The sequence below is a fragment of the Equus quagga genome, chromosome 13, assembly GCF_021613505.1.
Source record: "Equus quagga isolate Etosha38 chromosome 13, UCLA_HA_Equagga_1.0, whole genome shotgun sequence".
In the NCBI taxonomy this organism is placed as follows: domain Eukaryota; kingdom Metazoa; phylum Chordata; class Mammalia; order Perissodactyla; family Equidae; genus Equus; species Equus quagga.
The window spans coordinates 16899578-16918048 of NC_060279.1; the positions used below are offsets into that span (position 1 = coordinate 16899578).

The window sequence follows — 18471 nt, forward strand, 5'->3', positions numbered from 1 at the left end:
TATATATATATGTGTGTGTTTTCTCAGCACAGAGCAGTTAAACTCAGTCCCTTTCCCGGCACCTGCGCTGGGATCGGTACCCGAGCAACAGGGAGCTTTACCGAGAGGGAGGAGGGTGCACAGGGCACTGCCTGGCGATGGCAAGGCTGGATGTCTCTGCAGTGGAAAGTTCTGGGAACCAAAGAGAACAGATCTATGAATCTGGGAACAGTACTAGCGTCAGAACAAAATATAGAGATAGAGCAGAAGTCTTAAAAAGAGCAGCCCAGAGGCCGGCCCGGTGGCGCAGCGATTAAGTTCACACGTTCTGCTTCGGCGACCTGGGGTTCACTGGTTTGGATCCCGGGTGTGGACATGGCACCGCTTGGCAAGCCATGCTGTGGTAGGCGTCTCATGTATAAAGTGGAGGAAGATGGGAATGGATGTTAGCTCAGGGCCAGTCTTCCTCAGCAAAAAGACGAGGATTGGCAGCACATGTTAGCTCAGGGCTAATCTTCCTCAAAAAAAATAAATAAATAAAAGAGCAGCTCACAGTCCCATGATGGGGCTGAGCATTCTGTTGTTTCAGCTCAAACCTGCTCAATTCTCATGCCTATTTTCCCAGATACTTACCCCCGCCCCCACTCCAGCCCCCAAAACAAGCATCCTACTGCCTACTTGGAGTTCAAACAAGGGCCCTTGAGACCTGAATCCATCTCTGGTTTGCCTGAATGGTCGAAGAAGCAACTCAGGCCGGCTGTTGGGCCCAGCTCCTGCCCCTCTGAGAGGGTCCTCACCTTAGTAAGCAACAAACCACTGACCTCCCCGGCTGCAGCCGCCCGGATGGGCAGTGAACGTTGTTCATTGTCATCATCTCTGCCTTGTGAAATGTTGCATCAGCAGACAGAAATCAGCAATCTTTTCAGTACACGGGGCAAAATGTCCCTGTGGGTGCAAGGGCTTATTTAGGAGGGGGGTTGGAGGTAGGGAAGAGGAGGGGTAAGAGGAAAAGGAGCAGAGGAGTGGCAGGTGGCAGGTGGTGGTGGGGGGGGAGGGGGAACCATGCTCCCTCAGAGCACCAATAAAATGCCCTTTGTGGTAGCTAAAGAGCCTCAGCCTTCGGCTCGTTTCCTGTTGCTGAGCTCCAGGGAAGTAAATCCCCAAATCTTTTCTGGTGTCAGAAGTTGGAAAAGGGCAGCAGGATGCCCTGAATTAAGAGGTCAGGCCATTGGGGTTGCAGGCCTGGAGAGTCATCATGTAGGAGCTGAGGGCTCTGGAGCATCTTGCTTTCCCTCTCTCAGCCTCGGACCCTGAATCTCAATACAGAGGTTTGAGTTTAGGTCAGGTCTAGCATTTACATCCTGTAATCCAAGGAAATGTGAAACCGGAGCTTTCTTACTTACATAGCAAGATTTATTTTGTGGGGTGTCCCTGTAAGGGTTTTTAATGCTCCCCTTCCTTCTTCCCCAGGAGACCACGCCATCTTAAGATTCACCTTGCTCAGAGGTGTTGAGTGGCTGTGGCCTCAGCCGCGGGAAGCAGTAGCAAGTTCAATCCAAAACTGTGAGTTGGAGTTGGAACCCCACTGATCTTAACAGTCCACAACTCAATTAGAGGACAACTCTAAGGCCAGCTTGGCCAATTCCTTATTGACCGCAAGGAGACTGAGACCTCCCCCCAAAATGTGAAGTGACTTGCTCAAGATCACACAGCTCCTGAGTGACAGAGATGGCATGAGAAGCAGGTCTCCTGATTGTCCTTCCAGGGCTCTGAGCACAGCTCTCATTTGAATAATCGTGTCTTCTTGATTCTTTTATATCCTCTTGCAGGGGTGCCTAAATCTTCTCTATATCCCCACTGGCTCCTCTGCCCGTTTCCAGGCACAGTGTGTGATCTTTATTAAGAGACAATCATCACACCCCACTCTTCCTTTCCCCTCCCACCGAGAGCACCTGCTGGCTGGAACAGGACCTCCTGCTTCTTGGCAGCTCCTGCTAGTGGTCTTCTCATCCCTGTGAATAACACTCTGGTCCCTGCCCCCATACTGAGGCCATGTTATATCCTTTTTCTTCCCCATCTTCATCTTCAAGGGGTCAACCCCATTCCCAAGCACTAACCCTGCCGTCATTTCCACGTGGTTTCTCCCAACAAGCCTTTCCTTTCTATCCCAGTTGTCAGCTTCTATTGCCAGGTTGGGGATGCTGCGTCCCTGCTTCTTGCAGGCGTGAAATGCCAGCTTGCCTGGCCTGCCCATTTGCATATGTTCCTTTGTTGTTTAATGGGGAGGCCACAAGGAAACATTGCCCATGATCCATGGAGTCCAAACAGCCCTAGAGTCTTGATTCTAGGGTTCATCCGGCCTAATCTCCCAATTTTGCATCCCTGAGTCTATGGGGTTGGCATCATGAACTTTGCATCCAGATGAAATGTCTCCCGGGACAAAAAATATGGCAGCATCCAGACCAGGTCTCCTGAATGTCCCTGGAGCATCATTTCTTCACCCTCACTTCCCAACTCCATCCCTGGAAGTGTTCCCTGGACACTGTCCTGGGACGGTCCTCCCCAGGCTGGGGGCCTCCAGGGAGTGTCTGTGCCTTGAGTTCTGACGCAGTTTTTCTCTGTATTTGTCTTTAGCTTCATCTACCAACCTCACCCAGTCAAGACACGTGCTGTCCTCCGTGCAGCTGTATCCTGTCCCAGGGTAGGCATGAGCCGAAGTCTTCTTCATCAGTTCAGAGCTGCTGTGCCCAAGTGTACACTGAGAGATGGGGAAGAAACTCCCCAGAGACCCAGCTCCACATCCTGACACTCCTCAGCACATAGAACCAAGAAGTTGAGCTTGCTGCTTCTGGAGAGGCCTGTAGTCTGGGAAGTTAGGGAAAGGTTTCTCTGTGGGTGTCCTTGCCCACCTTGAACCAGAATGGGCAATTTTAGGAAGTCAGAGCCCCTGACCCATCTTCCAGTAGAACACTATTGCTGGGGGAAGTGTCCCAGATGATCTTTTATTGCCAGCTTCCCTCATACTCCAGTCCTTCAGATGGACTCCAGCATAAGATGGGAAAGAAAGAAAAGCTGGTCTTCTCCTTGGCAGGATATTGGCAATAAGAACAGAAAGGATCTGAGCCTGTCAAAATCTGACTCAGCCTAACTCACTCTGTACAAGCATCAAAGTGAGGCTGATGCTAAGTTAGGGTTCTAGGAGTATTCCCAGGGGTCATGGAAACCACAGCTGTGCAGTGCCAAAGTGCTGCTTGAAGGTCAGGGTTATAGACAGCAGCCTCTGTAAGTGGCAGGCTTGGCTTCCACACCAACCATGCCGCCTTCTCAGACTGCTGCAAGTCCAACCGGGGCCTGGAGCTGCCCAGGTATAATTTGCCAGTGCTGGTGCCTGGAAGACAACTCAGGGACTCTGATGCTCTTTGCACAGAAAGGCAATGCGTGGCTTCAGAGGTTACAAGCTCTTGGGAAGTGAGGTGAGCGTAAGAATGCAAGGGGCCCAATCTTGAAGGCAAAGGGTTTTGGTTTGGGCCATTACCATTCCTAAAGGGAATGACAGCAACAAACCAGCAGAGGACACGATGCCAGCTACCTCATCACCATTGTGTAACTGGCCACTCCTCTCTTCCTTCAGACGAAAATTACCCGGTTCCAAAAAGGAAAAGAAATAAGCAAGTCAGGCCCCCAACAGAGGCACATCATCTCTCAGAAGCATCCTAACACCGACAGAACTTTTCTGGTCAGAAGTGAAATGCCCTGGCACCATCTGCCTTGGAAAGATCAATGGGGTGACAGCCCAGACGTGGCAGAACCGGACTGCAGTGGGTAAGATGTGGGCAGAGAGCATGAGCAGAAGTACCTCTGCCTTCCCTGAGCCTGGCAGTCCTTCAGAGATGACTTTTCCACAGTGGGCATGTAACAGAACACAGTACTCTTGGGGTCAGGAGACCTGGGTTCTCCTCTCACTCTGCAGCTGCATGGCCTTGAGCAAATTCCTGGCTCAGAGTTGTTGAATAATCCCATGACAAATGTAGGTAGATGGTATGGAACACTCTGGGAAGCAAGGTGCTGTTTTTATCAGCAGTGACAGATGGGGTCTTTTAGTGCTAGGATCTCCCATATGGACAATGATTCACACCCACTGTCTCAGCAAACCCTCAGCACCCTGTGAGTAACCATGTCGGAAATAATTTATTTTTAAACAGATAAAGAAACTGACACACACAGAGGGTAAGTGACTTTCCCAAGATCACTAGGTAGCGAATGGCAGAGTCTGGACTAGAACACACCACTTGTGATTCCTTGGCTCGTTCTCATTCCATGGTGACCATCTACACAAGCTTTCATGCACTAAAGGAATAGTTCTTCCCTGGAGTTCTGTTCATTTGCCAATTAATAGACAAAGAGACTCTTAGGAAAATTTTTGACCTAAAGGCCTAAATTATTGTCATAGTTTTAGAGAAACTAGGCCCATTTTCAGTCCTTTGATGAAAATCAGAAGTAAAATGACGGAATGTCCTAAAGGAGTCCTCACTCCTTTGATATAATTGAGGAGAGGTTGGCTCCATAGGTTGCAGAACAAGGAAAGATTAGAAAGCTTATTGGAGAATCCTTTCGAATCTCCAGCCAAAGGTTCCTGCCATGCTGATGTTCTTTATTTCCTAGACTTTTCTCAAGGATGAAAATGTTGTGGTGTCAGACCAGGGCTCACGAACACCCACGATTGTGAATCATCTGGGTAGGGCTGTGATGTAGCAGGTCCAGGAAGGCTACAGGCAGATGTGGCAGAGGAGGTCTGGATGCAGGCGAGGTGTGGAGGCCCCCAAGCCACTGGGAAAAGGTCCAGTGAGGCAAGCATTCTGCAAAAGAAAGGACTAGAAGAAGGGAATGAGGCTTCCCTCCCCTAACAGGGCTTCAATTAACAGAAGGAGGAGAAAGCGTGAGACAGAATTCCAGTTCCTAAAAACCAAGCAAGAAACTAAGGCAAGAAGCCAGGAAAGGAATGGAGAAGAGCTGAATTGCTGGAATTGAGGTGCCAGGAAAGGGCTTGGTCAAAAAAGAATAAGTCAAGAGCCCGTGCATGGAATCAGAGGATGTTAGGCCAGCAACAAGGTGATTGATAAATATCCAGTAAAATATTGACTCAGGGTCACGTGCCTACATACCCTCACATTGGACTGAGGCAAGGCTGAACCTACAGATGGACAGTAGGTGGGTCCCCCTGAAGGAAAAGAAAGATCATTCAATGGACTTATTTGAAACCGTGATCTTTGCCCATTTCTTTATTCTCTCTCTCTACACACTCACCCATAGGTACACCCACATGCAGGTACACAAGCACACACAAACATGTTACTTACAAGGCCTCACGACACTTTGTAGAATCAACCTGAATAGGAAAAAAAAAGTCTACTCTTTTGTGGAGTCTTGCTGATTGCTTCCTTTGGTTTCTTATGCTCTCCATTCAGAGATCCCAGATCTAGCATTTTCTAACACCAGATTTAGGCTAATGTCACAAAGTCAATCACCAAGAATGCAAGCAGGTAATATAAATGAGTAAGGCAACCCATGAGAGATAAAAGGGAGTGGGAGAGACTGTGATGAACTGGAGAACACATCTCAAAGGGGACAGTGACAGCTCCAGCCTGCCAACCCAGTGTTGCTAGAGCTTCTTAACTTAGGAAAAAAATAAGAAAGGAAAGAAAAGAAGGGAGGGAGAGGGAGGAGGGAAAAAGGGAAAAGGAGAAAAGAAAAAAGAATGTGAAATTTAAAATGTTTGTAATACCAGGCAAGTCAAACAAAATTTGGCTATAGACAGGATTGGGCCACAGCCCAACAAATTGCAATCTTTGCTTTAAGCTTTTTCTTTCCCCTTGAAATTATATTTGGGTCCTAGGTCTACCTTAGACAGAAAATATGGGAGGGGAGGAAGAAGCATCCCAACAATAGACCCATAGGGACCACTGACATCCAAGGAAAAGGCCGAGGAAGTAGGGTCAGTAAGGAAGCTGGTTTATTCTAGTCCCTGTGTTAGTTCTCTATTGCTGCTGTAACAAATTACCGGAAACTTCAGGGCTTAACACAAACTTACCATCTTACAGCTCTGTAGGTGAGAAGTCTGGCCTGAGACTCATCAGGCTAATGTCAAGGTAAAGGACTGCATTCCTTTCTGGAAGTTCTAGGAGTGGATCCATTTCCTGCCCCTTTAGGGTGTTGGCAGAATTTATTCCTCACAGCTGTAGCACTGAGGTCTTGTTTCCTTGCTGACTGTCAGCCTTTCTTTGCCTGATTGAAAAAGCTTCAACTCCTTAGTGGCATATGCAAGACCATGGACAAGCTGACCCCAGTCGAGGTTTCCAGGTTTATCTCTTGCCTCTTCCCCTTGTGCATTCCACCCTCCAGCAACAATTGTCTAAAACGTCCTCCCTTTCTTCTCCACCTGGTGATAAAAGACACCACAATGGTGACAGCTGGCTTTCTCCTCTCTCCTCTCTTCTTTGTTTCTGTGGCGCACTTTTCTTCCTCTTTGGAGATACTTGTTCATGTATGTGCCTCACCTACTAGGATATACTTTTGTAGGCAGAGACCATGTCTCCTTTTGCTTTGTGCCTCCCACACCTACCACAGTGACATGCAGATAATAGTTGCCCCATAAATAGGCATTGAATGCCTGAGTAAACGAACCATGCCGGGTGCTGGGAATGTAGTGAAGAAAACAGAACGTGCAGTTTTCTCGGGCACTGACCTTACAGTCGATTAGAGCAGACAGTGCTATTTACCAGAAAATCAAATCAGAAATCAATTACAGTTGTGACGAGCACAGTCAAGAAGAAACATCAAGTGCTGCTTTCTTTACAAAATTTTTTATGTTCCAACAGACCCTGACGCTTTAAGAACTTTTTGTTTTTTTAGGAAGCTCACACAACCCATTCAGACTAAAGAGCAACAGAAAGAGGCAGAGAAGAGAGACCTGCCTTCCACTTCCAGGAGCCCTTTCAGCTACGTGTGTCAGGGAGCGACACGAAATCTCTCCTCTTTCTACAGAAGTATGAAAAGACGTCTGTGCCTCTTCTTAAGTGCCTCCAACTGACCCAAGTGTCGCCACGGAGGAGGGGGAGGCTCATGTTTGCAGCACCTTGGGGTGCCAGCCCTCACCCCTGTGCCTCAACCAGGGCTGTAGGTCATTAGCCAGAATAAAGGATGTCCATATTCACAATCCGTGGGCCTCCCAGCCTCTTCTTAAAGGAAGGGGCACAGGGAAACAATATGTTGCTCCCCAGAGGGCTCCCAAGGTCATTTCCAATTCAAGAGATTAGCAGAAATACTACTTCCCATTCTGAATCAAGACCATGGGCCAGGGGCCGGCTCTGTAGCCGAGCGGTTAAGTTTGCGCGCTACGCTGCGGCGGCCCAGGGTTTGGATCCTGGGCGCAGACATGGCGCCACTCGTCAGGCCACGTTGAGGCAGCGTCCCATGAGCCACAACTAGAAGGACCTGCAACTAAGATACACAACTATGTATGGGGGCAGCGGGGAGGGGAGTTGGGGAGATAAAGCAGAAAAAAAGAAAGATTGGCAACAGTTGTTAGCTCAGGTGCCAATCTTTAAAAAAAAAAAGACCATGGGCCAGCGGGTCTCCTCCAGTGGCTCTGACACATGGGCCCTCCCCTGACCAACAGAGCCCAGGCCTAAAGGCCCTGCTGCCATTCCTTCAGAGCTCAAGTTCTTCCATGAGCAGGCTGGTTTTAAATCCCATCTCTCCTCTTTAGTAATTTCGTGATCATCATCAAATTACTTAACCTAGTGTGTCCCAACACCTTTGCATGTGAAATGGAGATGATAATGTCTGCCTCAGAGAGTTGTTTGGGGTCTAACTTGAGATCTTGTGGGCCAAGTGCACAGCATGTGGCCAGTCACAGAGTTGGGGGCAGGGACATTAGTTGCTGCCCCTCTTTCCACCTTTTCTCTCAACTTCCCAGAACATGAAGGAAGTGATTGACCAGGAGTGGCATAGTTGAAGAGTTAACTCCTGAGGAAATTTTGAATGCATTTCCTTCAACAAGATACATAATCCATGGGGGTTGAGTGGCCAGGACATTATAAGACTGTTTAATTCCTAACGTGTATGTAGGCATTTGGAGGATTTCCGTATGTTATACATTAACTATTAATGGGAGGTAAAAAGATTCCTTCCTGTGCCCTCTACATGCACATCCTGAGCCCCTAAAAGATAATTTAAAATATTCACGACCTTTTATTGAGCACCTACTATGTGACAGCAGGGATAGAAATCATAAGACTTACTTCACAGGCAAGCTAATGGAGGTATAGAGAGGAGAGGTCTCTTCTTGCTTCTTGCTGCATGGTTTCTCATGAGAAGTCAGATGTAGTTCTTATCTTTGCTCTTCTATAAGTAAGGTGTTTGATTACTCTGGCTTCTTTCAAGATTTTTTCTTTATCTTTGATAGTCTGCAGTTTGAAGATGATGCTCCTGAGCGTAGTTGTCTGGCAGTTACTCTTCCTGGTCTTCTCTAAGCTTCCTGCATCTGTGGTCTGGTGTCTACCTTTAATTTCAGGAAATTCTCAGTCAATATTGCTTCAAATATTTATTTTGTTCCTTTCTTCTCCTTCTGGTTTTCCCATTACATGTACGTTACACCTTTTGTAATTACCTCACAGTTCTTGGATATTCTTTTCTCTCTTTTCCAGTCTTTTTTCTCTTTAACTTTCAATTTTAGAGGTTCCTATTGACACATTCTCAAGCTCATGGCTCTTTCCTCAGCCATGTGCAGTCTACTAATATGTCCATCAAAGCATTCTTCATTTCTGTTATAGTTATTTTTATCTCTAACATTTCTTTTTGATTCTTTCTTAGATTTCCCATCTCTCTGCTTACTTTACCCATCTGTTCTTGCGTGCTGTCTACTTTTTCCATTACACTCCTTACATCATAGTGGTTTTAAATTCAAGGTCCAATGATTCCAACATCCTTGACATAGCTGGTTCTGGTGCTTGTTCTTTCTCTTCAAACTGTGTTTTTTGCCTTTTAGTATGCCTTGTAATTTTTTCTTCAAAGCCAGAGGTGATACACTTGGTAAAAGGAACTGGGGGAAATACATTGGCCTTTTGTAATGTAGTGCTGAGGTGTGAGAGGAGCAGAGCAGTCTATGGTGTTATGATTAGGTCCTAGGCTTTCAGTGAGTCTGTGCTGCCAACTTCACAAGTGCTTCTCGGTTGTTCCTTTTTTTCAGCCCTTTAGGTGGTACAGGATGGCCAGAGGCGGCTGGAGTTGGGTATCTGCCTTCTTCCACTTGGAAGGCTAGAGGGAACCATGGTTGAGTATTTCCTTTCCCCCATTTGGAAAGCTAGAGAGGCTGGAGTTCATTATTTCCCTTCCCCTAGCTTGGTTAGACTCTGATGAGACCCCAGTATGTTAGGTCTGTTAAAATAGTTCTCTCCTGGGCAGGCCTTTTTCAGAATGCTCTGGTATATTTCAAAATGGTTACTTTCCCCCTTCCCCTGCTGGAAGCCCAAAGGGATTTTTCTCTGATCTTTACTGTGAGAACCTGGTAGAGTTCCTGTAGATAAAACTCACATGAGTGTGAGGGCCCTGCTGTGACTAGGTCTCCCTGGGTTTTTTATCTTTCAGACTTGTTCACACTGAGCCTCTAGCAATTTGCCAGGTACAGTTTAGGTTTTCCTACCCCAGTACAGGTTCTCACTGAGGCGCGTTTCTGCTTTGGTAAGCTGTGATTCTCTGTATTCGCCTGTCTGCCCCTCTCGTTTGGGGAGCATCAGTTTGCCCTGTGACTTCACTTCTCTGACAGATCTAAGAAGAGTTGTTGATTTTTCAGTTTGTTTACCTTTGTACTTATCGTTAGGACAGAGTGATGACTTCCAAGCTCCTTACATGCTGGATCAGAAACCCAAAGTCTCAAGGAGATTTTTTAAAAGCTTGAGCCTGGGGCCAGCCCCATGGCGTAGTGGTTAAGTTCAGCATGCTCTGCTTCAGCGTCCCGGGTTCACAGGTTCAGATCCTGGGCACAGACCTACACCACTCGTCAGCCATGCTGTGGCAATGACCCACATACAAAATAGAGGAGGATTGGCACAGATGTTAGCTCAGGGACAATCTTTCTCAAGCAAAAAAAGAGGAAGATTGGCAACAGATGTTAGCTCAGGGCAAATCTTCCTCAGCATAAAAAAGAAAAAGGCTTGAGCCTTGACCCTACCAGGGTTCTGACTTAATTGGTCAAGGAGGAGCCAAGTGTTTCTTACATACAGTCAGGGTAGAGAACTACTGATAGGTGCCACACACACTTTACTGCTGAACAAGGAGAGAGGTAGACAATGAGAATGAGCACAGAGGACTTTGTCCTCTTGGTCACTCTCGTCATCCTTCTCTGGGCTAGATCCGGTTCTTTGAGTATTATTAAAGGGGATGTTCATGTGAGATTCATAGAACTTTATGTTCTTTTAGTATATTCATAGTGTTGGGCAGTCAGCAATACAAATTACTTTTGGAACACTTTTACTAATCTATGATTCATCTTGGGGAGTAATGCCATCTTAATATTACTAGGTCTCCCGATCCATGAATGCAAAATGTCTTTCCATTTAGCACTGTAACACTGAAACTTATACAATCTTAAAATTGAGGTCAGCATTATAGGTATGTTTTGCTTTGTATAACAGCTGAATTGTTAATAGTTGAATAAAAATTCACTTTTTCTATAAAATTATTTTCTTAACTAAGAATATATTCTTAGAGCAGTTTTAGAGTCACAGCAAAATTGAGAGGAAGGTACAGAGGTTGCCTGTGTACTCCCTGCCCCTACACACGGATAGCCTTCTCCCTTATCAATATCCCCTACCAGAGCGGTACATTTGTTACAATTGATGAACCTACATTGACACATAATAATCTCCCAAAGTCATAGTTTACATTAGAGTTCACTCTTGGTGTTGTACATTCTCCGGGTTCAGACAAATGTATAATGATATGTATCCATCAATATGGTATCACACAGAGTATTTTCACTGCCCTAAAAAGCCTCCACGCTCTGCCTGTTCATCCCTCCTTCCCCCACAACCCCTAGTAACCATTGATCTTTTCACTGTTTCCATAGTATTGCCTTTTCCAGAATGTCATATAATTGGAATCAAATCGTATGTAGCCTTTTCAGGTTGGCTTCTTTCACTTAGTAATATGCATTTAAGTTTCCTCCATGTCTTTTCATGGCTTGACAGCTCATTTCATTTTACTGCTGAATAATAGTTCATTGTCTGGATGTGTACAGTTTGTTTATTCATTCACCTACTGAGGGACATCTTGGTTGTTTCCAAGTTTTGGTGATTATGAATAAAGGTGATATAAATATCTGTGTGCAGGTTTGCGTATGGTCATAAGTTTTCAGCTCCTTTGAGTAAGTACCAAAGAACAGGAATGCTGGATCATATGGTAAGGGTGTGTTTAGTTTTATCAGAAACCACCAAACTGTCTTCCAAAGTGGCTGTGCCATTTTTCATTCCCACTAGCAGTGAATGAGAGTTCCTGTTGCTCCACATCCTCACCAGCATTTGGTGTTGTCAGTGATCAGGATTTTGGCCATTCTAATAGGTGTCTAATGATATCTCATTCTTATTTTAATTTGAACTTCCCTGAGGACGTGTAATATGGAACATCTTTTCATATGCTTTTTGCCATCTGTATATCTTCTTTGGTGAGTTGACTGTTAATGTCTTTGGCCCATTTTTTAACTGAGTTATTTGTTTTCTTATTATTAAGAGTTCTTTGTATATTTTAGATAACAGTCCTTTATCAAATATGTTTTTGCAAATATATTCTCCTAGTTTGTGGTTTATCTTCCCATTCTCATGACATCGTCTTTCACAAAGCAGAAATGTTTAATTTAAATGAGGTCCAGCTTATCAAATTTTCTTTCATGTATCATGCCTTTGTGGTTGTATCTAAAGTTATTTTCATACCCAAGATCATCTATGTTATCTTTTAGGAGCTTTATAGTTTTGCATTTTACATTTAGGTCTGTAGACCATTCTGAGCTAATTTTTGTGAATGGTGTAAGGTCTGTGTCCACATCCATTTTTCTTGCTTGTGGATGTCCAATTGTTCTAATACCATTTGTTGAAAAGACTATCTTTGCTCTATTGTATTGCCATTGCTCCTTTGTCAAATATCAGTTGACTATATTTATGTGGGTCTATTTCTGGGCTCTCTATTCTTAGAATTAATCTATTTGTGTACTGTTCTATTGATCAGTTTGCCTGTTCCATTGATCTATTTATCTGTTCTTTCACCAATATCACATTGTCTTGATTTCTTTTGCTTTATAATAATTCTTCTGTTTTTGGGGGGGAAGATTAGCCCTGAGCTAACATCTGCTACCAATCCTCCTCTTTTTGCTGAGGAAGACTGGCCCTGAGCTAACATCGGTGCCCATCTTCCTCTACTTTATATGTGGGATGCCTACCACAACATGGCTTTCGCCAAGCAGTGCCATGTCCACACCTGGGATCCAAACCAGCGAACCCCGGGCCGCTGGGAAGCGGGATGTGCAAACTTAACTGCTGTGCCACCGGGCCGGCCCCAATATAATAATTCTTGAAGTTGGGTAGTGTCAGTTCTCTAACTTTGTTCTCCTTCAATATTGTTTTGCCTATTCTGGGTTTTTTGCCTCTCCATATAAACTTTAGAATAAGTTTGTTGATATCCACAAAATAACTTGCTGGGATCTTAATTGAGATTGTGTTTAATCTAAAGATCAAGTTGGGAATAACTGACATCTTGATAATATTGAGTTTTCCTATCCATGAACACAGACTATCTCTCCATTTACTTTTTTCTCTGATTTCATTCAACAGAGCTTTTTAGCTTTCCTCATATTGATGTTCTACATTTTTTTTTTTTATTTATACTTAAGCAGTTCATTTAGGGGGGTGCTAATGTAAATGGTACTGTGTTTTTAATTTCAAATTCCACTTGTTCATTGCTGGTATTTGGAAAAACGATTGATGTTTGTATATTTGTATATTAACCTTGTATCCTGAAACCTTGCTATAATTGCTTATTAGTTCCAGGAGGTTTTTTTGTTGATTCTTTCAGATTTTCTACATAGACAATCATGTCATCTGTGAACAAAGACAGTTTTATTTGTTCCTTCCCAATCTGTATACCTTTTCTTTTCTTATTGGATTAGCTAGAACTTTCAGTATGACATTGAAAAGGAGCAGTGAGAGGGAATATTCTTATCTTGTACTTGATCTTAGTGGGAAAGCTTAAGTTTCTTACTACCAAGTGTGATGTTAGCAGTAGATTTTTTGTAGATACAGTCATGCACTGCATAGCAACATTTTGGTCAATGATGAGCCGCATATATGACAGTGGTCCTGTAAGATTAGTACTATATAGCCTAGGTATGTGGTAGGCTGTACCAACTAGGTTTGTGTAAATACACTCTATGATGGTCACACAACAACAAAATCACCCAACGATGCATTTCTCAGAACTTATCTCCATCACTAAGCAATGCATGACTGTATCCTATCCTTTATGAAGCTGAGAAAGTTCTCTTCTATTCCTAGTTTACTGAGAATTTTTATTATGAATGGGTATTGGATTTTGCAAACTCTTTTTCTGCATCTATTGATATAATCATGTGGTTTTTCTTTTTTAGTCAGTTGATGAGATTGATTACATTAATTCTTTTTCAAATGTTGAACCAACCTTGTACACCTGGGATAAATTCCACTTGGTTGTGGTACATAATACTTTTTATATACTGTTTAATTAGATTTGCTAATACAGGAATACCTCATTTTATTGTGCTTTGCTTTATTGCACTTCACTGATATTGCATTTTTTACAAGATCTTCCACCAGCAAAAAGATTACAACTTGCTGATGGCTCAGGCTTAGTAATAAAGTATTTTTTAATTGATTAAAGTGTGTACTTTTTTTAGATATAATGCTATTGCACATTTAATAGACTACAGAATAGTGTAAACGTAACTTTTATATGCACTGGGAAACCAAAAAATTTTCGTTTGGTTGACTTGTTTTATTATGTTATTCACTTTATTGCAATGGTCTGGAACCAAACCCACAATATCTCCAAGGCATGTCTGTATGTTTTTGAAGATTTTTGCATCTGTGTTCATGAGAGATATTCGAATATGGTTTTCTTCTGTTGTAGTACCTTTGTCCAGTGTTGGTATTAGGGTAATGCTAGCCTCACAGAATTAAGATGTATTCTGTCTGCTTCTATCCTCTGAAAGAGATTGTAGTCAACTAGCATGATTTCTTCTCTAAATATTTAGTAGAATTCAAAGTCAATCCATCTGGGCTTGCTGCTTTTTGTTTTGGAAAGTTATTAATTATTGATACAATTTCTTTTGTGGATATAGGCCTATTTAGATTGTCCATTTCCTCTTATGTGAGTATTGGCAAATTGTGTCTTTCAAGGAATTGGTCCATTTCAGCTAGATTATTAAATTTGTGGCATAGAGATGTTCTTTAGTATTCTTTTATTATCCTTTTAATGTCCATAGGATCTGTGGGGATGTCCTTTTTTTCATTTCTGATATTAATAATTTGTGTCCTTTCTCCATTTTTCTTAGTAGCCTGACTAGAGGCTAATCAATATTATTGATCTTTTCAAAGAACTAGCTTTTGGTTTCATTGGTTTTTCTCTATTGATTTCCTGTTCAACTTCATTGATTTCTGCTCTGACTTTGATTATTTCTTTTTTTCTGCTTACTTTGGATTTAATTTGCTCTTCTTTTTCTAGTTTCCTAAGGTGGAAACTTAGGTTATTGATTTTAGGTCTTTCTTCTTTTCTAATATATGCTTTCAATGGTAAGTGCTGCTTTCACTCTATCTCACAAATTTTGATAAGCTGTGTTTTCATTTTTACTTAGTTCAAATATTTTTAAGTATTTTTGAGATTTCTTCTTTGACCCATGTGTTGTTAGAAGTGTGTTGTTTAATCTCCAAATATTTTGGGATTTTCCAATTATCTTTCTATTATTGATTTCTGGTTTAATTGCATTGTGGTCTGAGAGTGGACACTGCATGATTTCTATTCTTTTAAATTTGTTAAGGTGTGTTTTATGATCCAGAGTGTGGTCTGTCTTGCCAAATGTTCTATGTGAGCTTGAGCAGAATGCATTTTAGTCTATAGAATGTGAAGTAGTCTATAGATTTCCATTATACCCAGTTGATTGACGGTGTAGTTGAGTTCAGCTAGATGCTTACTGATTTTCTGCCTGCTGGATCTGACCATTTCTGATGGAGGGGTGTTGAAGTCTCCAACCATGAGAGTGGATTCATCTATTTCTTCTTGCAGTTCTATGAGTTTTTCAGTTTCCACTCATATAGTCTGACTCTCTGTTGTTAGGTGCATGCATGTTAAGGATTGTTATATCCTCTAGGGAAATTATCTCTTTTATCATTATGTAATTCCCTTCTTTATCCCTGATAACTTTCCTTTCTTTGAAGTCTGTTCTGTCTGGAATTAATGTAGTTACTCCTGCTTTCTTTTGATTAGTGTTACTATAGTATATTTTTCTCCATTCATATAATCTATATGCGTTTTTATATTTAAAGTGTCTTTCATATAGACAACATATAGTTAGTGGGGTCTTGGTTTTTGACCCATTCTGACAATCTCTGTCTTCTAATTGATGCATTAGATCATTGATGTTCAAAGTGATTATTGATATAGTTGGATTAATTTCTACCATATTTGTTTCTGTTTTCTATTTGTTGCCCTTGTTCTTTATTCCTATTTTTGTCTTCCACTCTTTTTCTGCCTTTTGTGATTTTAATTGAGCATTTTATATGATTTTATTTTCTCTCCTTTCTTAGCGTATCAGTTATACTTCTTTTTAAATCTTTTTTTTTAGTGGTTGCCCTAGAGTTTGCAATATACATTTACACCTAATCCAAGTTTACTTTCACATAACACTGTATTACTTCATGGGTATTGTGAGTACTTTATAATAATAAAATAATTCTAATTCTTCCCTCCTGTCCCTTTGTATCATTTCTGTCATTCATTTCATTTATATATAAGCATGCATAAGCATATATATACATATATATTTAAAATATATACATAGGCATATATAATCACATACATTTTGGTGAAATCATTTTTTTACAACGGACATTAACAAATTTCCATGGAAACTCTTAGCCACCTTCAACCCACACATACAATTTAAAATGAAGCATGGCCACGTACTGAAAGTATTTCAGTTAAATTAAGGAAATGAATGTTTTTAAAAAATAGAATAAAGAAATTCAAGATGAAGACGTAATTTTGGAAAGGGGGAAGACTTTCTAAGCATAACACAAAGATGAATAAAATTGAAGAAAAATACTAATATAATACCTAAATATCTAAAGTTTCTATTCAACAATATTTTCCATAAATAAAATTAAAAGTATAATTTAAAAAGAAAGAATACATGGAACATATTTGATAAGGGAATTAATATTAGTCTGTAAAGAGCTTTTAAAAATTACAAAAAGCGAACACCTCTATATTTTTTTAAATGGAGAAAGAATATGAACATTCACACAAAAATACTATTCACCAATAGAGGATGTAAATATTTGGCATCAGAAGTAGTCATAGAAATCTAAAATTAAACAAGAGAGTCACATTTTTTACTTATCAAACTGATAGAGTCTTTTTTTAGGCTTTTCTTCTTTTTTTTCTTTTTAAGTAAAGAGACAGGCTCTTTTTAAGCATGAAGGAAAACAGGCACTTTCATACAGAGAAAGAAGTTTAAATGACACAACCCTTCTGGAAAGCAATATAGCAATATATATCACACTCAAAAATATGAAAATGCTTAAATCAGTTCCAGAAATTTAACTCTAAGGAACTAATCAGAGGTAGGTGCAAAGACTGATTTCAAATTAATTATAGTGCTGTTAACTGTAGTGAATAGAAAACACTAAATGTCTGACAAGGGGGATGCAATTAAATAAATCATGATGCATGTTACAAACAAATATTTAATGACATAAGAAAATATTCATGAATGGAGGTGGATGCAGAAGCAGTATTATGCTATGACCCAAGCTATTATTAATAGTGTATATATATATATATATATATATGAGTCCCAATTATTATTAAGATAATTATATAATGAATATGCATCTTTAAAATACCAGAGGTTTAACAGTAATTATTCTAGGTATCGGAATTACAAGGTGGTATTTATTTTCTTTCTTCTCTTCTGAAATTAACTTTCATGCAACAAACTAGAGTTAAACACACACACACACACATACACACGTAACTCACATCTTTCAAATTACAACTATAATTTTTTATTTTTAAAAGTTATATGAAGCTATATGCTTTAAGTAGCTCGTTGGAGTGTCATTCATATTAATAAGAGGAAGAAAACTAAGAACAAGCCAAAAGGAAATGTTCAAACAATCTTTAATACTCTAACTTGATAAAGAATTATGCGGTCATTTAAAATAATAATTATAAATCAATATGACATTATGTTTGTAACATATTAAGTAAAAAATGGCTTCAGAATGGAATAATACACTAGGGTGTCAATTACACAAAACCGTCCCATGCGTGTAAGCAAAGTCTGAGAAGGAACACAGAAAATTAAAATAGTTTGTTATTGTAACGGGAGTGTGGGTATTTTTTTATTTCTGATACTCTCATGGTATTACTTATCAAATAATACGAATTACAATACAAATTAAATTTCTCACAAGACACTACTATTAATCTTCTTATAATAAATTTGATTACTCTTATTTAAAAATTGGTTTACGTCTTTTTTTTTTTTTTAGATTGGTACCTGAGCTAACATCTGTTGCCAATGCTCTTTTTTTCTTTTTAATTCTTCTCCTCAAAAGCCCCCAGTACATAGATGTGTATTCTAGTTGTAGGTCTGGTTTATGCCTTAAAGTTCAAGTTTATTTTGATTCTGGTTATTTTTGCGCCACCTCATTTATAAATAAATATTTTTAAAAACATGTCACCCAATGTGTCTTGTTTTGATTTTGATTCACTTCCCCTCTAAGAACAGACAAGAATCTAGGCTGAGGAGTGGAAAGCCTCTGGCCTTGACCTGCCTTGCTGCTGGCTGTGTGGCATTGGGCAAAGTACTGAACACGTCTGAGTCTGCGTTGCATCTGTTGGATGAGCATTACAGCACCTCACTTGGGGGCAAGGGCAGGATGGGTGCTCTTCTCACCTTGGGGCTAGGAGAGCTTCACCTGGGAGACCACCATTTGTTTAACCTTCTTGGAAGGAAGATTAACATTTTGATGAGATCCTGAGTCTGACAAAAGTCATTTCCCTCAGACGATCTGATGCCATGTCATGCTCAATCTTAGCCAAGATTTCGACAAAAGGAATCTTTCCTTTTGTGGCCACATGAAAGACAAGCCTTGCAAGCGCCATAACAAATGAGATTGTCCTTACATC

The 18471-nt window shown here is 41.1% G+C and overlaps 1 protein-coding gene across 1 annotated transcript in view; it reads left to right on the plus strand.

Moving 5' to 3' along the window:
- Nucleotides 1-3647, plus strand: part of RGSL1 (regulator of G protein signaling like 1) — a 62955-nt gene extending 59308 nt beyond the window's left edge. The window contains exons 19-21 of the mRNA XM_046684187.1: nt 1450-1542; nt 2614-2680; nt 3611-3647. Coding sequence (XP_046540143.1) covers nt 1450-1542; nt 2614-2680; nt 3611-3647 — 197 coding nt within the window. The remainder of the gene's footprint in view (nt 1-1449; nt 1543-2613; nt 2681-3610) is intronic.
- Nucleotides 3648-18471: the final 14824 nt, after the last annotated feature.